Source organism: Centropristis striata, chromosome 10 (assembly GCF_030273125.1).
Source record: "Centropristis striata isolate RG_2023a ecotype Rhode Island chromosome 10, C.striata_1.0, whole genome shotgun sequence".
In the NCBI taxonomy this organism is placed as follows: Eukaryota; Metazoa; Chordata; class Actinopteri; order Perciformes; family Serranidae; genus Centropristis; species Centropristis striata.
In genome coordinates this window covers 14,042,923-14,067,306 of record NC_081526.1, presented here as the reverse complement: position 1 = coordinate 14,067,306, position 24,384 = coordinate 14,042,923, and the positions used below count along the sequence as shown (strand labels likewise).

Genomic DNA, 24,384 nt, shown 5'->3' with positions numbered 1-24,384 from the left:
AAGTTGCCTAATATGGCCAGAAGGAAATCAAGCCTTTAACTTCATTTTCAAGGAGAGATAAATATAAAAATCGAGATAATAATACGTTTTTAAAAAATCCCTGTGGAGGTACTATTACAAGAGTTAAACTTCAGGGGACAAAATACTTGCTGTTCAGTACACAACTCAATAATGTCTCATTTATTTACTGACACACTCATTTGGCATTGACAAGCCTTTATTCATTCCTCTGTGGGGTGCAGGCGTCTCCCAGACTTCCCCGTCCATCCTGTGTGCATGTACAACTGATCAGAACAAGGTCATAACTTACTCAAAAACAATGGATAAAACTATCTCAACAGCATTTGCCAACAACAGCCATATGAACAGAAATACCTGTAAGCAAAATAACATTTTCAAAATAAAAAATCCACTGTCTCTGTAAGTTTTGTACAGTAAGGTACATCGGAGCTGGTAAACTGACAACAGAAGAGGTGTTTACGATGGTCGGTAGAAAAATGCAATATGCATTATCTCGTTTCAGTCTAAAACATCTATCAAGTGTTCATGGGTGTTCTTCATCGCAACAGTATACAATTGCAATAGTAGAAAGTATTATTATTATTATTTACTTAAATCTTCATGCAGGTTATATTTTTTAAGTTTTTATCCAATTTTCCAATCACAAAGTTCTGCATAATTCAACCAAGTGCTGCAAAACTGAGAACACACACCTTTTTTCAAAATAAAAACACAAGTTTTAGGAGGCAATCGAACCACTTTAGTGCTGCATATCACCTTCAGAAATGTCTTAAATATCTGTAAATTATGCTCATAGAATAATGTGATGCACCGCTTCCAGTTCCCATCAATGCTTCTAGAAGAACCTCAGAAATCACATAAGATGAGACATTATTTTAATGCAAATGCCAGATAGTGGTGTCCCATATTAAAGTCCTGTGCTTGTAGAGTGATATAGTGAATATTCATGTGATTGAAGAAGAAATACAAGAAGGAGAGACAGTGGGAGGGAAATTGACATCAGGCTGGAAAGCACTAAAGTAAAAGAAAAAAGTGCTTTAACAGCCGTCATTCTGCAGCACAGTTTAGGTCCAGATAAATATACTGACAGGTGAAAGAGATTTGTTTTGACAAACCTGATTCATTACTTAAAGCTATACTAGGCAACATTTTCAAGAAATCTTAGTAATCTGCAGACAATCACACACTTGCTGACTGCTTTTACCATCAGCGTAACTTTGTCTCCTCTTGTCTTGACCATAAGATGCTTTACATGCAGCTTCTCTTTGTGCTTTAGGCTGAAGAAAAGTGAATCCTGCATCAACATTTTGCCCAGGTTAGCTTTCAAGGATAAGGCTGGTCTTATTCTTCATATTACCAAAACCAATAACACATTAGTGTGTTTCTCAATACTTCCACTTTACCTGTGGCCTTTTTTTCCCCTCTGAACACATAAATCGTTTAAAAAAGCTCACAAATGTAAAGCTCCGATTCTTTTAAAGGGTTCTGTTGTATATAATGAATGTGAAGTAGATTATAATGAATGTGGAGTAGGAATGCATCTGGTGTTTCCATCAAGCTTTTCTCATGCAAAGTCCTCACACAGAGATAATTGTTGATGGAAACATGCATATTAACTGATGCTGGAGTGGTACATAGAGCATCATAGTTTGATATGTAGGGCCTACACACAGGGATAAGTTATATCAGTAGCCAATCCTTGTTTATGATCAATTCATTGCGGCTTTTGGTCTTTGCATGTGAGTTGTTGACAATAAGATAAATCTATGGCCTTATCCTCTAGTCAACAAACTGACTTTAAACTGAACAAATTAAAGAAGATAGGGTGAGGAGAAATGTGTGCTCCACATCATCTTTCCAAAGGCTGAGACATTTTCACATCTTATTTCTAGGGACACAAGTTAAACTGACTCAGCTGAATGCCTCCTGATGCTACGACTAGTACAGCAGCCAACAGTGCTGTCTGTACACGGGCTACAATGTAACACAGAAAGCCAATGTTACTGTTTCTGGCTGTGAAGTGGCTGTGAAAAGTGTGTGAGACTAGTACTACTGGAGGAGAGGGGGAAACTGCTATAAAACAATCTACAGTAGCACTGGCACTTGGACATTAATCATCTTAACAGTGACTAAGCACAAAACAAAGGGCTGTTGTTCCAGTTTGTGTTTGGTATTTCTGTTTGTGTGGTGCTGTCATCATTATCCCCTTCAGTCTTTTGGTTTCCCTCCAGCTAGAGGAGTCCTCTTAGGTCTCAACTTTCCCGTACGTCCCCTCTGGAGGGCGGTATTGTTTGGGGAAGGCCTTGAGCTGGAGGGAGTTAAAGGCGTATTTACGACATCCCACATTCTTCATGGTGTTCTCTCTCCTGCAGCCCTCGCTGTGGAGAAACAGAAGCGATACATTATTTAGCTTTTTATAATGAGCTTCTGGTGCAGGGGTGAATATATCTGTGAGATTTATGAGTTTCATCATCATGAGCTCACCTGCGCATACAGTCCAAGGCCTGGTAGAAGACCTGTGGGGCGAGGGCGTGCTCCTGCTGCAGGATCTGACACTGCTCCAGGGTCAGAGACATGGCTGTGCGGTCCTTGGCGCTCTTACAGCTAGTGAAACGCACGCCGTTCAGGCGGCGACATGCCTTCAGGGTTTTGAAAAAGAGATTAGAAGAGAAAGAAAGAGGTTTTAAATTTGCATGGAGAAGACATAAGAAGCCAGTCTACCTCAGCTGCTTGCCACAAAATCTCCACGTTCTTGCTTTTCTTGGCGTTCACATTCTGGTTCAGCTGTTTAAGCAGATCGGGCAGAGAGGTGGTGCTGCGGGTGCGAGGCAGGCCTAAAGAGAGAGCAGAGGAGGAATGATGAGGTGAGTTAAATATGAGAACTAGAAGATGCACATTTTCCCTTTTGTGTTGTTATATAAACTCACAGTCCTCTGGCAGGACTTCTTTAAACTGGTCGTAGTACGAGCTGAGGCGAGTCATGCTCTCCATGTTGATCACCTCTTGTAGTGACGTGTCTCCAAACCTGACCAGAAATGTGAGATATTAGAGGTGAAATCTTTTAGGGTGATCACACTCATTTTGCCTCAATAAATAATGTCACTTTCAAAGGGACTCGACTTGAAAACCTCCTGTGCACTGCTGAGGTGTAGTTTTTATTTCCTACATTTTATAATGATCTCCACATCTTGTCGGTGAGGAGCGACAGCTGAATAAAATGGAGAAACTTCATTTTACCATGATAAAACTTCATGACTGAACAGGTACAAGCACAGTAAATTACTGTATTACGACTTCTATTCATTTTTCTTATTTATACTGTCAAATTGGGTGCCTTTAACATTTTATTTGTTTATTACATATGTTTTTTAAATGAACCACAACATTGTTCTTTTTTTTTGCTGATGTAACATTTAAAACAGCACCTTTTAAAATAATTTAAAAAATATTGTTTTCATATAGAAAATCTTATAAAGAGCTGGAAAAAGCTATTGAATTTATACAACCTGAATATTTAAAGAGTGTTTTGAAGGCCATTCCTCTTCTTATTTGGTCAAATAATATGGTGTATTAAATGGCATGTTTTAATATATTTATATATATTTCATTTGGAAACTATAAAACCACAATTTCTAAAAATGGACCTATCCAGACAAATTTGCCATTTTCCTCTTGGTTGCCCTTTCTCCTCTCCATTTTGTGTTTTTGTGCTCAACCTTTCCTGTCTCCTTTAATCTCCGTGACTCACTTCTCAGCCAGTGTCTGCTGCTCGTTGATCCCCACGTTAAAGAGGACGGGCTGCACACGCAGCAGCATCCCGTTCTGGATCTCTCGCGGCAGGCTGTCGAACATCACGCCGGGCATCGGGACCCTGACGTTGAAGCCGTTTCTGTTTCCTGTGATCACCGGCAACATGTCCGGGGCGAAGCCAGAAGTGGCCTGGGTGACTTTAAAGGTGACGTTTCTCAGGTCCATGACTCCTACGCTCATATCCTCCAGCATGGCCAGTTCCTCACCTGTTTGTTAGGAGTCAACACAGGAAGGTTAGGACAAAGAACATTGACATCATCATATCAGCCGAGGAGTTTTATCATCTATGTCCCTTAAAAAAAATCTATGGGTCTTTTTTTAAACACTCTGTCTACAATATTTTTTCTTCTTTTGTTTATGCTATACCATTGTTAGTTAACAAATCTTTGGAAAGTATGGCCTATTTAAAAAAACAACTCCCTAATTGCAAAGCATATAATTAGAAGACATATATATCAGGTTTGGACAGCACATATTAATCTTTATTATGAGCAATTTAGCTCATATTTAATTCAAATATGCTGCCAGTTTATATATTAATTGTGCACCAGCATCATGATACATTAAATTTGTCCTAGTTTAGTTGTCATGACTAGACATTTTTTCACACACAAAAACCCCAACATATTCTTGGACTTTTACCTTCACTTTTTATTTTATATACTTACTGTTTTAAAACTCTTTTCCCTTTTCACCTCTGGACATATATATTATACTTATTATACATATAGTAGATTTATTGCATTCCTGTCCACATCTCTCTACTTAATATTCATTATGCATGTACATTGACTACATTCCTGTTTGCACTCAATCTATTCACCACAACTACTTATTCTATTTCATATTTTGTTATGTTTAATTTATTCCTTATTCTAACTTGCACTACTTTATGTTTACAGTCTAATTTAGTTTTTACTTGTGAGAATTTCTTCCTTTTCTTTTTTTAAATATATTTTATTGCCAACTATTGCTGACCTTGAATTTTTTTTTTAATATATTTTGAATATTATAAAAAAAATTCGGCAAGATATTACAGCCTTGAAGGAGGTGTTTTCTTAAACATTTCTAAACATGCACGCGCACACACACACACACACACACACACACAGGTTACCGTAGGTGCTGAGCAGGCCCTCATACTGCACCAGTAAGCCGATGGTGTGCAGCTGCCTGAGGAAGCCTGTTTCACAGAGAGAGTTCCTCAGTTTGATGATGAAGCCGCAGATCAGCGCCGTCAGCTATAAACAGCACAACATCTCACATTAATACAGGGATGAATGGTCACATTTTTAAAGCTTCCAAACCTACATATGTATGAGTGAGAGACATAGGAGTTAGAAGGGGAAAGTAGAAGTTGACGGACCGTCTGACAGAAGACGACGTCGCGGCGGTACTGCATGGGCAGGCTCATGGCGATTGTGGGGGCGCTGTCCTGCATCAGCAGAAACACCATGGCCTTCTTGGCTTTATCACTCATCAGAGACGCACAGTCAGTCAGCGTGGTGAGGAGAGGGTAGAGAGCATCGCTCCACTCACCTGCACACACAGCACACAGCCTTTAATACACACATATACAATACATACAACACTTTGAAGTACTTAAAAATTAATTTTAAATTCATTGATTTTGTTTTAATAAATTCAACAGCAAAAAATCAACAACATCATCATGAAAATTTGAAGATATTCTTAAAAATCAATAAAATATTTTAAATTCTGGCTTGAAATATTATGATTTTTTTATAAAAGGAGTTAATTATAGTTCATTACATTATCTTAATGCGGTCAACAATTGTATTTTACGCATAACTAACATTATATTGCTGAATTAAACATTTCAAACTACGAAACTGCAGAAAAACATGCAATTGCTTATCTTGTCGTTGCTATTTGAGTTGAATAAAATGTTGCTGTCTCACCTGGGGACTTCTTTTCTACCTCTGGACAGACATCTATGAGCGATAGAAAGTTTGTTTAGATAAAGTTCCACCTCTGCTTTTTACTCCAAATTACCCTTTAGACTTTAAACATTCTGCTACACGGAAGCAGTTAACCTGATTATGAGAATGAACCTGCAGATGTGATGTGAAAGGCATTCAGGAGTCCGGTGGGAGAATGATTCGGATGACGGCTGACAATTTTGTAGTGGATGGTGAAGATAATAAAGGATGACAAGATGATGATGATGGTCTGGATGTAAAAAGCTTCTTGACTGATTCTTGTTCTCAGCATATCAATAAGTGTCACTCACACACCATGTGTGTGTGTGTGTGTGTGTGTATGTGTGACTGCGTGTGTGTGTGTGCGTGTACCTTTCTTAGTGCTATTTGGCTCCTCGTTGGCGAGCAGGAAGACGTCCTCAGAGCTGCTGTCGCTCTGGAGTTTGTCTCGCTGCAGCAGCCTGTCCACCCTCTGGATCACACACTCCAGGCTCTTATCAACATTTAGCCAAACCTTCTCCTGCACACACACACACACACACACACACACACACACACACACACACACACACACACACACACAAAGTTAAAATAAAGAAACCCCATGCACATTAAAGAGGCAGCTGGACTTTCTCTTACCCACTCCTCCTCATGAAAATCTGCCTGCAAAGAGGCGCGCTTGTTTTTACTCCCTTCGCTGCCCTCCGGAAGAGTCATATGGCGAGAAGGCGAGGTGGCGGCACGAGACGGGGAGGTCGGGTGGCGGGAAGGGGAGCGAGACGGGGAACGAGAGGAGGGTGAGAGGGAGGAGGAGGACGGGGACGGGGTGCTCTGCTGAGTGGACTCTGGGCGGGCTGCTGCCAGGGCGAGGATGGCGGAGGACAGCAGCTTGGAGTCGCAGACGGTCACCAGCTGACGAGTCTGCAGGAGGAGACACAGAGAGGCTGGAATTAAATTAACAGTGACTTGAGGCCAAAAATGCTCTTTAAAGTTCAGAAACCGTGACATTAAAAATGAGGGAGAAGAAGCAGAATACATTTTACCTTTATTTACTGTAAGCAGTAGGTGATTTTTCTTTCTTTACATAAGACAACTTGTCCATGCTATGATATATTGCATTTTATTTTTTGTGTACAATGTAACTCTATATTTCGCTGCTTAACGAGGATGACAGCTACAGACATAATCAGAAATCAAATCAATGGGACCAAAACTCCAATTAGATTTAATTAAATTAAATGATTTAAATTTAATTAAGCAGTTTAATGGCTCAGAGGTTTGCTGATGTGCTGCAGTCGTTTTGGACTGCAATTATATATATATATACATATATATATTATTGTTTTAACTGTTGTTAAGTATTCTTTTAGGCCTGTACTTACTTGACTGATAAGATTGAATTTAAAGATATTTTTAGCTTGTAATATCTGACAGACCTCTCTGTAAGAGTTAAGATAAAAAGTGGGGAGGTGGAGTAACAGCGGTAAAAGCAGAGGCAGAGATTGAGATTAACCAGAGAATACTTTTAATTCTGTATACACAATAAATCCTCTGAGTGCTCTCTTACCTTCTCTGTCAGGATGGCCAGGGTTCTCTCCAGAGCGTTAGCCGAGCGCTCCTTGGCGGCTCGAGACAGACGTTCAGTGTAGTAACACACTTGTGTTTTCAGAGTGTTTATTTGACCAATCAGCTCCTTCGCTTTCACAACATCCTGAGGCTGGTACGTCATTCCTTTAGAGCCGGAGCCGCTCGAGCCTTGGCTGTGTGTCGATGAGTGAAAAACAAAGAGAGACAGAGAAATGTATTTTTAGAACACACAATAATGATAAAACACACACAAGAAACGTATGATACAATTGTTGTAATCTCACCTCTCCTCCTCATAAGTGCTGATTGAGGAAGGCAAAACAAATCACACACAAAAAAAGAATTAATCATAGAATCAAAGCAAAGCAAACCAAATCGAAGCTCATATTTTCTCTACTTTGCTCCACTCACTGTTTCCTGGCTTCTTCAAGCTTGTGCAGGATTTTCCGAAGGCCGCAGCCTTTAAAGCCTTGATGATGAGCTGCAGGTGCACCAATAGTCACAACATCGTATGTCCGGTCTGAACAGAGGACAGGAGTAAAGAGGGTGAAATAAGACCCTGATTAAACAATATCATTAAAACTTTAGACACACATGGGCATACAGCACAAATACCGACCATAGCCGGACTCTCCCTGTACTCTCATCCTCTGGATGTGCAGGTTAGTTGGAATAAACTCCAGTTTCCTCTCAGCTTTCAAGGTACTCGACTTAAATGAAGGACCTGAGAGGAAACAGGATAACATAACATTATTGGATACAGAGATAGTAACAGAAAGAAAGTAGTATCCATTGACTCATTTAAAAGAAAATTATGTTCAGCACTCTGCATTAACCATAGAAATAGAAGGAGTTAGCTCGCTACTCGCTTCTATGTGTCTGCTCTTTGCGATGGCTGGTACACACAAAAATGGCCGCCACTGTGACAATCCATCAATTTCCTCGGTTTGAAAAGGAACGTCCGTTCTACTCTCATTCTATTTCTATGTGTATAGATATGTCCTAATATGTCATTTTACATGAAAATATAAATATGTAAGATTCTGCATTACATACATTTATCTTTAGTATCATTAAATTATTTAAACTGCAAGAGACATATATCTATATCTATATATATATATATATATATAGAGAGAGAGAGAGATAAAATAAAGGGCAATGGTCAAAATCAATTCAGCATAGGTCGAGAGGTGCCCGTGTTTCAGTAACTATAAGGGGTCAAGCCCTTTTCTGTTTGGTTACGTCCTACATATTTTAAACATAAATGCTCTCTGGTTGTAAAGCTTGCTGTCTGTTATAAATCTACAGATTTGCATTTTCCATTTAACCCTAATGAGCTTCATAAACTGGACTGAACAACTGTTTAAATGCAATCAGGAACTGGATGGTGAATCATTTTCTGCAATTAAATCTTGATTACTGCTCCTGATAGCCTTGACTCAGAGATCAGGCAGAACCTCGGTGCCGTATCCTCATCTTCTCGTGCTAGTCTGAGCAATCTTGCTTTAATTTTTGACCAATAGATTAGTTTCTGACGCTCAAATTAGGGTGTTGACATAAACTTGTGTTGGGTCTGTTGTGTCAAGAAATGATATGGAGAGGCTGATACATGCTTTATTCTCGTCATGGTTGGATTACTTTAATTCCCTTTGTAGCTGCCGTTATAAATCTTTCTTACACGTCTTCTAAAATCTTCCAAAAGCTGATGCTCTGCTTGATCGACCGGATCATCCTGGATGCATACCACCATCGCTACAACATATTTCACGTGTTTAAACCTCTCTGTACTAACTTTTTGTTCATTTTAGAATATCATGCAGCCTCAGCAGCCTTCAAGCTGAGCTCTGTGGTGCTCTACCCGAGGTTTTCTTAGTGTGCCTCTGACAAGTTTAGAGACTTGAGGATATTTTGCCTTCCAGCATCCCCCTGCTGCGTTGGAACAGCCACCCTATAAGCTCAAACTCTTAGGACTCTGTGGACTCTTTTAAAAAGCAGCTAAAATCCATCTGTTCAGACAGGCATCGTAGTGCATGTGGTATTTTATGTTTTGAACTTTATTTTTATGTCTGTTCTATTAGAGGACATTTTATCTGCCGTTTTATTTCTTTGCTTGTGAAGCACTTGGTGTCTGTAAAAGGCGCTATGTAAATACACCAAGCCCAAGTGGAGATACTGTTCAGAGGCTGTAATGTAATACATGTTTGTGTTTCTGACCTTTATATTCGTGCAGGTCACTGATGGTCTCCTGATAGGTGAGGATGATGGTCTGATACTGCGTAATGATCTGCCTCCGGAGGTTCTCCCAACATGCAGACAGCTCACCCAGCTCCTCCAGCTCACACACCCTGCACATCACACACACACACACACACACAACACACACACACACACACACACACACACACACACACACATTTACAATCAACACTTCCTGTTGTTAGTACAACTTGTTAAATTAAGGTCTGCAGCCTGAGCCGGTCAAACTTCTCATATCAGCCACATTACTGGCAGATGGCAGCAGTGAGTCCTCATGATCTTGTTTCTTTGACTGTACGATGATAGGATAATAGAGTACATAAAGAGTACATGAACTTGATGATTTGCATCAAGTGCTGCAGCTCTGACACCAAATATCAAGTAGAAATTGCTTGGTTTTAAAGCTGCAGATGTACTGGCTGTTGGACGATGTGTTCACATGCACAACTGGCTGCATTGTTGTGTCGATGTTGTGTCCCAGCTGGTTTTTAGACTCCCTCTGTCTCTCACCAACTCTCTCTCAGTTTGAAATAGTGATGATCTAACTCAGGCAATGCTGCCAAAATCCAATAAATAATTGCTAAGACTGAGCCATAGGAGGAGTAGAATACAAATATTTTACCCACAGCACAAAGGAATGGACTAAATCATTTACAGTCATTGTGCGTTGTGTAGCTATAATGTATGGCCTAGTAGGCCTTAAGTAGCATTGCAGAGCTCTTTAGTTTTGCCATTAAGAGCTTGTACTGTGTTTAAGAGCTTTACTCCAAATGAAACATAGTGTGTGGGTATGTTTGATGTTAAGCACCAGGGCAACCATTTGTTTTATATAGTTGACAGTTTGAGTTGTTGAATTTCACAGTTAGTGTGAATCCAGATCTATCTATATTCTCCACAGCAGATAGGAGATGCAACTTGCAAATCGCCAGTAATACGTTCATGAATATATGACGTTATGAATATGTCACAGCTCCAGTTACGTTAACCAGTTAGTGTTAAAATCAGTTGGGAAACAACATAGGCATTGTTAACATGTGGCAACATGTCTTACTGGAGGATTTCCATATAGGGTTACGGAGCAGTCAGACTGTACAGAACTACCAGATTTGTCCTGCATTCAAAACTTACTTAAGTAAAAGTACAAAACTATCAGTATCAAAATGTACTTAAAGGATCAAAAGTAAAAGCACTTGTTATACAGAATGGACCCCCTCTGTTTGTTTTTATATATTCCAAATATCTTATTGGATTATTATTATTGATGCATTTATGTAAGCAGTGTTAGAATTCTCTCAGGGTAGGGCATTTTAACTACTTGATGTACTGTTATGAGGTTTAATTAAAAAGGGTGTCTAATCTCTTTAAATGTATCATGTTTTTTAAGTTAAATCTTGACGTGAAAAGTAACTAAGGCTCACAGATAAATGTAGTGGAGTAGAAGTATAAAGTGACATAAAACGGAAATACTCAAGTAAAGTACACATACCTCAAAATCTCAAATGGCAACACTGCAGGAAGTTATTATATTCAAAGATACTGGATAGATGTTTTTAAACTGTCTCTGCTATATTGTTAATACTGAGGGGAAAAAAAGAGACTTTGGTACCATCGTAGATGATTTGTAAAATCAGTTGAAAAGGTCAGCACTCCTCCTACACTGTCCCTAATGTTCATGTGTGTGTTGCATTCTGAGGACGTGTTTCTGGCGAGGTGCACAAGCAGGATGCATGAGTAAGCCGTCATGCACACACAAAGTTAATAGCAAGTATATCACTGCACTCCTGCTGCTCCTCTGCACAGATGTTAGAGCTTCTGATCAACAGTATCGAGACAGTTTTCAGACGTCACCTGACGGCGTCTTCCTCCAGCAGCAGTTTGACGAACTGTCTCGGGATGTGCAGGGACAGCGAGCTCTCCGCCATCTGCTCCAGGATCCGGAGGTGGTTCCCGTCAGTGGTGGGGAACCGGTATGTCCGCGACATCACGCCCCCAAACACTGAAGCAGACCAAAACACAGCAGCACAGCCGTGAAGTCACCTGTTAAACTCTCACAGGAGGTTTGATATTTAGTTCCTATTGACACTCACCAGCTTTCAGCAGCGGATCTTTACACAGAGAAGAAGATTTGCTTTTAATGTTCGGGGATTCAGTCAGACTTTCATCAACAGGGAGAACCATCTGACACACAGAAAAATCACAAAGAAATTAATTTATTGATCTGTGACCTGTTAATAAAACAATACAGACAGAAATGGGCTAGACTAAGTAAAACAAGAGGTTAAATATATTTTCTAGAGCTGCAACTTATTGTAATGTTTATTATTAATATATGAGCACATTGTTTATGGATTTATTGATGATTGTTTGGCCTATAATAAGTTTTAAAAAAAACATTGAAACATGCCCATCAAAGTTTGAAAAAGAAAAAGGACTTAAGTGATGCATCGACTCTACAACCCTGATTACAAATGAGTTATTGTGTAAAATGTAAAAAAAATAAAAAAAATAAAAGTATCCATCACATTCAGAACAAGTGTTTATATTTACAAAAACGTATAAATGTCATTAAAAAAATGATTGCATTGTTTTCAACTTTTTGGGATTCGGGGTTGCAGTTATTATTTTCACTGTCACTCTATAATTGATGAACTCTTCTTTCTTTCAATTTCTATTGTTGTTTTTTTTTGTTTTTGTTTTTATTCTTCTTTGTCTTTCTTCTTCTTTGTTGTTTTTTTTGTATTGGTGTTATTGTTATTTTGTTTCTTTAAGTGGTTATATGTGTACGTATCGCTTGTGTTATTATAACAACAACACAAAATAATAAAAATAAATAATCTATTAAGCAACCATTGATTTCAGTTTTATTACTTTCATGAGTGAAAAAATGAAAGTGAAAAAAAGTTGGAAAGCTCATTATTTGTGTGAACTTTTTCCACTCACCCGTCCATTAACAGTGTCTCCTCTCTGTAATCGTGCGACGGGAGCTCTCTGCTCGCGCTTCTCCTCTATCTGCCAGGCGATGACGGTGATGTTCCCCACTCGCTGGTTCTCCGCTGACCTGACCCACAGATACAATGAGTAAATTAAACATCCCTGAACCCCAAATCCATCAAGCAGTGGCTCAAACCAGCGCAGAGTGTTACCTGAGAGTCAGGTGCAGTCTGTGGTGTTTGTCCTGCAGCAGCTCTTTCACAGAAAACATGGAGGAACCAAGCATGTACATCTGTCACACAAAAGCAAACACACCAAAGGATTCAGATGAAATGTTCAGCCTGTAAAGGATTAAATGTGACAGAGAAGTCAAGTGCTTCAGGTTACCGTGCCCTGTGTGCGGTCCTTTACATCGTAGACAGAAAGCTTGACCTGAGTCTGCTGAGTGATCAGAGAGTCCTGAAAGAACGCCACACTGCTCAGGAAGATTGGGTTACTGGTGCCCTGCAGACAGAGACACAGAGACACAGAGAGAGGTGAAGTAGTTCTGAAGTCTTCACCAGCAGACAGGAAGTGAGCAGTGGTGTAGTACCTCTATGATCTCAGTTTGAGCGTGCTTGGTCCAGAAGGCCTGAGGAGGAGTGGTGCAGCTGACGGCCACGAAGCTGGTGGGCTTACGGTCCAGAGAGGGCGTGACCAGCTCGCTGCAGGCTGCAGAAACACATAAACACAGAGAGAGATTACAGGCGGTGGGATTTAATGGTGGGATGGTCACTAATCCTCGGCCAAAGGAGGAATGTAATACAGTATTTTTTAAGTTGCTAGTAGCAGTTTACAGTAATGCTGTCAGGTTGAATCAGGGATAAAACTCTTTCCACACAAACGATGGAGTCACGACTTGAGCCATTACTGACATCATCCTTCATCCTTTAAAGAAGCATCAAGTTATGTTTTTTTCACAATGAGGGGCTGCTGAAGAAGATGTAAATCTATATTCTATCACCCTATATCATGAAACATTTAAAAAAAGGAGCAATATTATTATTCATTTGGAGTTGTCTTTCTGGACATCTGGTGAGTTCCAATATTCACTCTCATTTCAGGGGGAAAAATCTGTCTCTTTAGCTGCTAATTGCTCCATCTTGTTCACCAGTCATACAGTGCGTTTATCAGAGCTTTCAGTGAGAATATCCTGCTGTGTGAGAAAAACACAATCACCAGTGAACTAATACTGTTTTCTTTTTATTCTTGCTGTTTTAGGGACAGTTCTGGGTGTCACCCTTAAGGCAGGAAGTTATAAAAATGGAGAACACAGAAAACCCCACAAAAATAGTAAGGCAAAACGCCAAGCCAGAGAGAATCTGGGATTTGCTTTTTCTGTAATTATTTCTACTTTATCTGTAGCATGCAGTGCATTTGTTCCTACTAAAGACATCTTTAAAAACAGGTCAAAACCCTCAGAATATCTTAAAGCAGCTGGGCTAGTTTTTAGAAAAAAGTCCTCAAACAAAATTGAAAAATTAATTTGTTGTGGATTATTTTTAGCTGCAGACGAGTACAGATTTTGTGCACAATGAAATTTTTACTGCAGCAGCTGTTTGAGGCTAAATGAACTGCAGTGCACATGTTCATCATAATGAAGCAGCATGTCAGCTGGTGCTGAGTGTTGCTCATTAATGTGTTTTTGTGTATTCAACCATAGAGAGGAAATAGGCTTTATCAGGCTTTGGAAACACTGACAACACTCGGCTGTGGAGTCGGTGTAGTTACCAGAAGCAATTTATTTTTCTCCAGTCATGAGATTTGTTAATGTTCAACTATCTTGGGGGCCATTAGGCCTATTAGTGTAAATGAGGAGGACTGTCAATATCAGTGGTGGAAGAAGCATTCAGATCTCTTGTTGAAGTAAAAGAACTTATACCACACTGTGAAATTATTCCACTACAAGTAAAAGTCCTGCATTCACAACCTAATTAAGTATAAGTGCAAAAGTATCAGCATCATGATGTGCAAAAGTAAAAGTACTAGTTATGCAGAATGGTCCTACTCAGTTTGTTATTCATATTCCAAATATATTATTAGATTATTTGTATTGATGCATTTATGTAAGCAGCACAGAGGTCATTTTTACCACTTAATATACTGTTATGCACTCTTGCCTCACAGCAAGAGGGTCGCCGGTTCATTCGGTGCGGCTCTTCTGTGTGAGTTTCCATGTTCTCCATGTGTCAGCGTGAGTTCTCTCCGGGTCCTCTGGCTTCCTCCCACAGTCCAAAAACATGCACCTAGGTTAAATTGGTGACTCTAAATTGCCCGTAGATGTGAATGAGAGCTTGAATGTCTGTCTCTATGTGTCGGCCCTGTGATTGTCCAGGGTGTACCCCGTCACTCGCCCAACGTCAGCTGGGATCGGCACCAGTGCCCCGCAACCCGAATGCGGATAAGCGGTATCATACAATCGATATGTGCAAAACATAGGCCTACTATCTACCTCATCTATAAATTATAGCATTTTCAGTAGCCATTTATTTACTTTTATACTTACTTATTTTTAATATATTACATCACTTGTCCTTGTTCTTGTTTTTGTCCTTGTTTAGCTCGGTATTTTTTAAATGTTTTTACTCATGCTGTCTTGTTGTTTTGTTTTGTGTTATGATTGTCATAACAATGCACCTTATGCAGTGGCATTTTCAATTTTGTTGTATGTTGTATTGTTTGTGAACTATATAATGACAATAAAGACTATTTGATTTGATTTGATTTTAAGGATAATGAATGAATGATGTTTTTATGTTAAATCTCGACCTGAAAAGTAACTAAAGCTGGCAGCTAAATGTAGTGGAGTAAAAAGTACAATATTTGCCTCAAAATGCAGTGAAGTAGAAGTATAAAGTTACATAAAATGGAAATACTCAAGTAAAATGCCTCAGAATAGTACTTAAGTACAGTACTTGAGTAAATGTACTTAGTTACTCTCCACCTTTGGTACACATGCAGTGTGCAGCAGCTTCTCTCTGAACTCACCGACACTAAACTCCAACACAGGCTCGTCTGGATCCTGACTGTGGCCTGTAGTAAAGAGAGAGAGAAAAAACAGAAGAGAGAGCTCTTTTTTTAAAAACGCCTGCTATTTCATCATCAATGAAGAAAACAGGTTACCATGGAAGCAGTTACTTAGTTACCCGAGAGAGCCAGCCCCATCATCTCAGCCGAGAGATCAAACGTGTTGGCCCGGTAGACCGACCACGGCCGGTGGCGGGGGCTGCGCTCCTTCCCGGACATGGTGGGGTCACGTCGGGGCCGAGGGTGGATATTTAGAGTAAAAGGAGCTGAAGAGCAGAACGATGTCGAGCCGACTCTGAATCAGAACTGTCAGCTCTTTGAGATGCTGGTTTCCCTTGTGTGTCGATGTGAGCGGTCACACGTTTGTCAGTGATGAATCTGAAAGAAAGAAAACAACAGCGTGATCATCTGTGTCCCCATAGGAACAGCTGAGACGGACAGGAGAGCTTTGATACTGATGTCATCCTTTCATCAACATGGCTGCAGAGCTCAGAGAAATCAGACACAATATAACGACTTGTAATGATGTGAACTGGCTGCACACAGGCTCAGCATCCCATTACAGCATTAAACACACTAGGTTAAGAAATGAAATGTTGGCATGATGCTTAAATCTGATATGAGCAGGTGTGCTGTTTCCTGTCAACTTACTTGTCTATTTCCCTTCTCATGATGTGTTAATATAAGCAGTGGAAATAAATTTCAGTGGGGGGAAAGTGTGACTTTTCACACAGCTGCAGGAAATGAAACAGAGCTGCAGCAGACTGAATCTTCACCTTCTGTCTCCTGATGCTATTTGTGTTTTCCTGGTGTTTCTTTTTTTAAACAGGGTTCTTCTTTCGGGCAAACTAAAGTCAAACGCACATGCACAGATAATGAGATAAAAAGATAATATAACAGACAACCTTGTCATGCAAAGGCACACTACAGGTGAATAGGGTCATTTTTTTAACTTACAGATATTACCATGAAACTTTCCCAGTTTGGTATTTACTATAACACAATATTTTTTGCATTACAAGTTTTCTGAAATTGTATGTTAAGATATGCAAATGAGGTGTTAACTCATTAAATATGCACACATTTCCATGACAGAAATCTGAACATTGGATAAAGCAAATTTAAAATGTATTATTTTATGTTGTTGATGTATTGGATTCAAAGTTTTTTACTGAAGGAAATTTTGATATTTCCTTTTTTCATTTCATAAATCAGAAAATAAAAGAAGCCATAAAAAATAAACTTTCAGCATGTTTTTACCAATTGAATGCTCTATAAATCAGGGGATGAATGATATATAGACAAACCCCTCTGTAAAAATCTTCAGGATATAGATATTTATAACTGATACTGAACTTTATTTAACTGATAAGTTCGGTGTCTGAAAGTGTAGCTTAAGTTGAGATTTATAGCTCAGAGCATGAAAAAAACTTTTGAAATGATTTTTGAGAATACAGCCTTTAAAGATTTCATACATTCTTCATGGAAATGACTATTTGAGGACAAAATCTTAAATCCAATTCATAGCAACAACAATATACAACATGTAAATATAAGTTTTAGTTAATTTAGGAGAAATCTACAAAATTTACTAAATATACACTGAAATGTCTGTTTTGGATTTGAAAGAAGACGTGATGGGAGAATAAAATAGCTCAAAACCTCAGAACTGACCAGTGCATGAAAAAAATATGTTTGTGCCTGTAGTGTCTCGTGACACTGTGGAAAATATCTTATAAAGATTTTTGACTAACTATACTTTGATTTCAGTATTTTTTCTGCCTTGTTCCTGTATAGGAAGATTTTTAGCATGATTTTTAGAAAAGTGCAGATCTTCACCAGGTGTGTCTCCCTCCCCCCTCCCAAACAAAGATTTTTACCCAACTGTTCCACCTGGTTATGTTACACAAGATGGCAGTGAAGAATAGGGATTTATTTATCTTGTATCATGTCTAACTTTAGTGGCTCGGAACAAGTATGGGTTTAATCTGCAGTTAATCTCCAGTTCAAAAGGAGACCAAACTTTACCGTGGATGTCATTTTTATATAGCCAGGATAAAGACCAAAATGTGGGCTGCGACAAGTTAAAGCTTTTTTTTTTTTTTTAGCTTAGCACATTGCTGATAACGACTTCTGCCATGTAACTGAAACTGTTCATAATTTGCAGCCCACACTGTGCAGTTAAGAAGAGTGAGGAGGCAGCAGTCAACGACAGTATAAAACAATAAATAAAAAAAGGTTGTTGAAAACTGTTAAACACCACAGACACGAGGGCCCCTTGAGCATACACTCAAAAATATATTAAATATATCTTAAACATATTAGTCCAGTAGTATGCAAGATCGGCTGTGGACAGACATAAAGATACACACAGCCAAACGCATGATCTCCTCCTTGATTTTCCCTGGCAGCAATATTAATTATCCACAGTAAATTTCCACTAGGAGCAACTAAAAATGTCCAAGTGTTTGACATAACAAACAATGTATATACAAAATACAAGAAAGTCATTACATCTCTGAGTACAGTTAGAAACCTGAAACTGTAACACAAAAGTACCATAAAGGACAACGTTTATTTGAGATAGTGTTCATAAACCTGACACTTTGACCTGCCAGCGGTGTGACACAGAATGACATTGGGCCACTAAAATCACAACAAATCATAATTTTAGGAGCCATTAAATACAAACTTCATCGTAATCTGACCTTTAGTGAAAAAGATCTAAAACAAACTGCTAGACAATGTCAGACAAACTGAATATGCTCAACATCTCTCTTAACATATAAACGTAAAAACAACCATGCCTCGTTTATTACAACCTCCTCACTTTAACTGCACAAACTTGGGCCTTACATAACTATTATTATCCCACCACATCCAGTAAGTGCGTGTGGTGTAACTCACAGTGAAACCGAGAGACGCTTATTATTTCCAATAGTCACCCTGGATGATAAGCCACAGCTCACCTAGATAGCACTGCACCTGCCAAATGTATGTAACAGTGAGAGAACAGGAAGCCGAGGCTGTGCCAAGTGTCACACAGTGGTGTGAGAGTGAGAATCAGCAACAAGCCAATCAAGCTGTCAGGATATTGATTTAGCTCCTGCAAACTAAGCACAAATGTAAACTACAGAAGAAGAGGAGAGACAGAAACATGCTTGAATTAAATGTTAAAGGTTAAAAGGAAAAGGATGCAGCAAGTGGTCTGGTGACTAACCTGAGCTGAAAGGTGCTTCAAATCGCCCTGAGTGGTAAATATCTGTGTGTCAGCCTCAGTTAACACTTCCTCTTTAGTGTGTGTGAGCCACACAAACACACACTCAGAGTGATTAGCACCTTGTCAGGTCTAATGTGCTCAAACCTGCAGACAGAGGGCACTTTTCATGGCATTTTTCTGTCTTGTGTGTGTTTCAGTTTATTGGCCGACAAAAGGAAAACAAACGTGTGTTCACCACTGTGCATCCATGCGTAAGGAGCTCAGCATCAGAGGTCTATTTTTACACGTGAATCTGTTTTGACGTCACGCGCCGTGCACGAATGAAATAAACACTCAAAAGTCATCTGCATAGTCACTCACACTGAATCCAGAGTGTGAGTGTGACGCTCTCTGCCAGTTTAATCTCTACTTTGGCACCTTCGTGTGAGACACAAACAGATGACAATTACAGCGTGGCTGCTCTGCCTCATTACACTGTGTGGGAGTCAATGGGAGCTGTCTTTTAAAACGCGGTAATCTCGGCTGCCTGGGGCACTGTGGGAAGCTCTCTAGGAAACCCACAGTGGATCTAATGGGAAGCCACAGGGAGCCGCAGATCATCATCATCGTCACATCTGTCGGGTCGTCATCAGCGACATGTAGACGGCTCGGAGGGAGATAAAACAGCTGGGAGTGTTTTTTAATACGTTTTGACAATTAACTTCTTTTTCAATGGATGGAAAATTGATTAACAACAGCTTTAGTGACTGGTAAATGTAAAAATGGCAAACATGCTCTGTTTCAGCTTCTCAGTTGTGAAGATCAATTGTTCTTCTTTGTTTTATATCATTACAAATTGGAGCTGAGCAACTCTTCTGAGTTTTATTGAAGTTTCAACATGGACTAGGACAACGTTTGTGTCAAAATACCATTTCTAATAAGTGTTTTGGTGCTGCAGAGATGTCCCAGCCTACAAATCATATTCCACACACTTAAGAAAAAATCTTTGTTTGGTAGAGATCTTTCCCAAAAATCACACCATGCTCATTTTTAGTATGTTTTACGATGGAAATGAGAATATTGTTGCAAAAATTATAATTTCCTTCAATATCATGAATCATATCGCAATTGCATTATCGCAATTTTCTGTCCAAATCATTCAGCCCTGTTATAAACTGAATATCTTTGGATATTAGACAGTTGGTTGGACAAAACAAACAAACATTTGAAGACGTCATTTACTATTTTATGGAATGAATCAATCATAAAACATTTATCAGATAAACTAAATCCAAACTAAGATTACTTTTGTTATCAATTAATCAGATCAATGAATATGTTACTCATATGATTGTTTTCTTGATTATTCGATTAATCAGTTGGGTTAGAAAATGCTGTAAAATCTTTAAAAATCACATCAATCAATCTCCTTCAAAAAAAAAAGTGAGGCCTTAAAAGTGCTTGTTTCTTTTCAACCAAATGTATATAAAAGAATATCAAATTTTATATTTCAAAAAAAGGTGAAGAGGAGTAGATTTTCCTATTTGAATGATAAATCAGTTATCAAAATAACTGAGGATCAACTAATTGTTTAATGGACTTTAACAATGAATCTGCTTTTTGTTTTGTTTGTTATCTCTTGGCCTCATAGAATTCTAAAAGAAAAAAAATCCCATGAACCCAAGGTGAAGTCTTCAAAGTCTTTGTTTTATCCAACCAACATTTCAAGACTCAAATATAATCACATTTTAGTTATATAAAATTACTAAGAGCAGCAAAGTTTCAAGTTTGAAAAGCTGTAACCAAAGTTTGTATTTAATCACCAAGGATTCTGCTCTTACTGACAGACTGTTTACTGTTATAGATTTCCTATTAACAGCAAACAACCATGCTGATGAGGCTCCACTGAGCTAAAGCCTGCTGGATTCAAACCAGCTCTGCAGCTGCTGCTCTGTCGCTGACCTCTGACCTCAGAAAGGCAAAGCAGGCCAGCAGCTGACTATTTTGGTTTTCCAGTTTGAGAAGAAGAGAAAGAAAAGACGCGGAAGGTAAGAAGAAGAGAAGACTGTAAACAGCAGCGAGGACACAAGATTAGAAGCAGAGAGGACAGTCAGGATTCAGGTGGTCCTCGTGGTAAACGGTCCTCCGGAGACATGAATAACCCATTTATTGAGGCCTGCGGCACACAGCTGGCCCCCTGCAGATGCTGTCAGAACCGGCTGTACTGCAACGCCTCCTCCTCCTTACCTCACCTTCTCCTCGTCCCTTTAAATCTCCCCCAAACATCCCCCCTTCTTCTGCCTCGTCATCGTTTGTCTTTCTGTGCTCCAGCCATCTTCCTCTTCTGTGTCCCCCTGTAACCCTCATGTCCCTCTCAATTTCAGTTTATTGATCCAGTTTCAGTCCCGAGCTGAGCTGGTGCCGAGCTGCCGTCCCTCGAGTCTGATCTACAACCGTCTACTTGATGTAAAAAGTGTCTGGCTGGACCACGGACACATGGACTCCATCCACACACACTGATCTATAAATTGCTTTTCTGATCCGACTGATCAAAGAGGAGCAAAATATGCAAACGAGTTTATTCCCAACAGGAGAGCATTTATCTACGCACACACAAATGTGAAGAGGAAGAAACATAAAGGAGCTCTTGTTACCCAGACAGCAGTAAACTGAGCACGAGAGGAACCTTGTATGATGACGATGATGATGAATGAATGAGGTCTTGTTAATGATGCGGCAGGATCACAAACTTAATTAATAGAGGGTGTAACTATACATACGATATACTCTATCGCTTCTATGATCAATTTTCCAATATCATCGATGCAAAGGGAAAACATCAATACATATAATTTTCATAAAAGTGCCAGATTTGAGTTCTTTTTGTTGGTTGATATACAAACGTAACTGATTGTTTTAGAGGCTAAAACAAACAAATACAAAATTATTTAGGTTGATATAGTGAATCTTTGAGCTGGAATGAAAAAAATGTTTTGTTGTGGATTATGACTCTGCATGGTTCTTTAAAGGATGCTGCTTTTTTTTATTACTTTAATACGTGTATTAAAGAATATTTAATATTATTATTCATTATAAATACAATGTATTTTATTATCAACCAACTCTAGAAATGAAAATTAAGGGAAAAAAGAGGACAAAATGAAGAAAAAATAGTTAAATAAACATCAGTACTGTATGTGAGGTATCAGTAAATTGCTGACCATTTAAATAAAGAATAAATACATTTAAAAAAAATAAACAGATAAACAGCTAACACCATTTTCTAAAAAAAAAGAAAAAAAAAGGAGAAAAATAAAAAGGGGGTAAATGTAATATATATATATATCAGGCTATATATTCCAATACTGATAGAAACCAGTGTGCTTGACAGGCTGATAATAATATCTGGCTCCAGTCTCATATCACTTGCAGGCCATTGCATTAAATTAAATCATATTGTGGCAGACTTTGTTATATCAGCAAAAATCCTTATCGTTGTCCAGAGAATCGATATAATATCATGATGACACTCGTGCTTTACACCTCTAACAGCTGATAGCTATCAGGAGAAGCACTGAGGGCTCATTTAAGTCCAGAAATCTTCATCTTTATATAAAAACACACGCATACCAGCACACACAGGTGCAGGAGACAGTTAGAGGTGAGCCACAGAAAGTGTTTCAGTTCCCTCTCTGTTATGAAAGGATTGAAAACAATGATTCAACAGATCAAACCTAATCCTTTCCGCTCTGTTAGGAGCATCTGGGAGGCCTGCGGTGGCGTGACACGTTGCTTCATGAGCAACACATCCGGTTTACATGAACTAAGTATAAAAACAAGTATGTAACATTATTCTCCATAATCCTACATCCACACTCTGCTGGCCTCCTGTAAACCTGTACAGGGTGGCATCCTGTGTGTTTACCAGCACCAGTGCGTGGGAATTATCACACAGAGGCCAGAGATGTCCAGTGGAAATCTATTTATGGCAGCAATGTCCAATTATAGTGTCTTTATACTGCGAGTGTGGATACATATGTATTCACAATAACAACTATTGCGTCATGATATGTGGTGATGCTCATTCAGTGATGCTGCTGCTGCTGCATGGTGCAGCAGGATGTCATCCAGTAATTAAAAACACGCCATATATGAGAATAAAAACAGATTTATCGACATTTGAGATCTTTCCATGGCTATAAACATCTTATTCTGATTCTGCTGCGAGCTGCTGCTCTCTCTTAACGACAGCATCTATCTGTGAGAACAAACGCCCTCCACACACCGTGAAATGATGACATGACAAATGAGAAACACGACATAACATAAATTTATCATACCGTTTAGAGAAAAGCGAAGGTTTCTTTTCTTATTGATGCGCATCCTGGTTGCTACTCGACGATGTCTGCAGTCAAGACTCGCCCTGACTCCCTCTGACACATCCAGACGTAATAGCTCCTTTGGGCGCAGCGCCTGCTCTCTCCACAGGGGGGCGCTGCAGGTTTGGTGTGCAGGGAGAGACCGGACCACCAGGAATAACCTCACATGGAGGTGGGTGGAGGACTGCACCTGGATGGAGAAGGGTACATTGCATAGACTGTATATAAATGACATACATTGAGCAAAATAACAAAATCTGTGTGAATTAAATACTGTGGAACACATGGTTACACAAGTCTGTATTGTAGCTTTTCACCACAATGTTTTTAACTATTGTACATATTGTATTATATTTATTTATTTATTTTTATTAAATAAATAACTACATAATTAAATAGACAAATGCATTTATTTTGATATACGAATAATAACAATATAATAATTATAGTAATTATATTATTATTATTATTATTATTATTATAACTCCCCTTCAATAGGTTAAGGGGCCAAGGCCAATATAATACAATAAATTATTTGCATAATTTTTAACTTAATAATAATAATAATAATAATAATAATAATAAGAAGAAGAAGAAGAAGAAGAAGAACAATAATAATAAATACTCACTATGAGTCATAGTTATTTTTTTTATTTAATTTAGTTTAATTGTTTTGTTTATTTCAGAAAAAGTGAATGTTTGTATTCATATATGTTGTTTGTCATTCATATCTCATTTAGAGATACTGTAGATACTTGATAGAAAAATAGTAGAATAAATTATAATAAATAAATATTTAAATAAGTTCAAATAATTAAATACCAAGTTAACATTCAGATTTTAACAATTGTTTAAAAATCATGACATGAATTCAATTTATTTAAGAAATATCAAATTAAATGTATTTTTCAAAAGTAAGAATGATAAGAATAAAAACAACCATTGGTCAATCAGAATTGTGAGATACACATTTCAAGTTAAGTTTTTTGACAATTTATTTCTACTGATTTCCCTTTTTTTCCTGGTGGAAACACACTCTGTCACAGACAAAAATATTTACCTGTTTAGTAAATTGTCCCATAATGCTGAAATATGTTTGTTCAGCCAGATTCTCGAAACATACATTTTTCACAATTTAATTATGTGCTCTGTGGTCAGACTGTAGTTTACCCATTAACCTTTGAAGTCT

The 24,384-nt window shown here is 38.6% G+C and overlaps 1 protein-coding gene across 1 annotated transcript; it reads right to left on the bottom strand.

Annotated features, from left to right (window-relative positions):
• Positions 1–205: 205 nt before the first annotated feature.
• inpp4aa (inositol polyphosphate-4-phosphatase type I Aa) lies at positions 206–23,273 on the bottom strand. Its single transcript, XM_059343171.1, has 24 exons — positions 23,157–23,273; positions 15,737–15,995; positions 15,579–15,623; positions 13,144–13,262; positions 12,939–13,055; positions 12,764–12,843; positions 12,561–12,678; positions 11,708–11,798; positions 11,469–11,616; positions 9,579–9,709; positions 7,981–8,085; positions 7,773–7,881; positions 7,646–7,663; positions 7,342–7,534; positions 6,414–6,695; positions 6,147–6,294; positions 5,754–5,786; positions 5,198–5,370; positions 4,949–5,072; positions 3,770–4,037; positions 2,949–3,046; positions 2,743–2,855; positions 2,506–2,660; positions 206–2,399 (listed from the first exon to the last, which is right to left on the bottom strand). Exons 2-24 carry the CDS (start codon positions 15,834–15,836, stop codon positions 2,267–2,269), a joined length of 2,901 nt encoding a protein of 966 aa, XP_059199154.1. The 5' UTR covers positions 15,837–15,995; positions 23,157–23,273; the 3' UTR covers positions 206–2,266.
• Between the last annotated feature and the right edge of the window lie 1,111 nt (positions 23,274–24,384).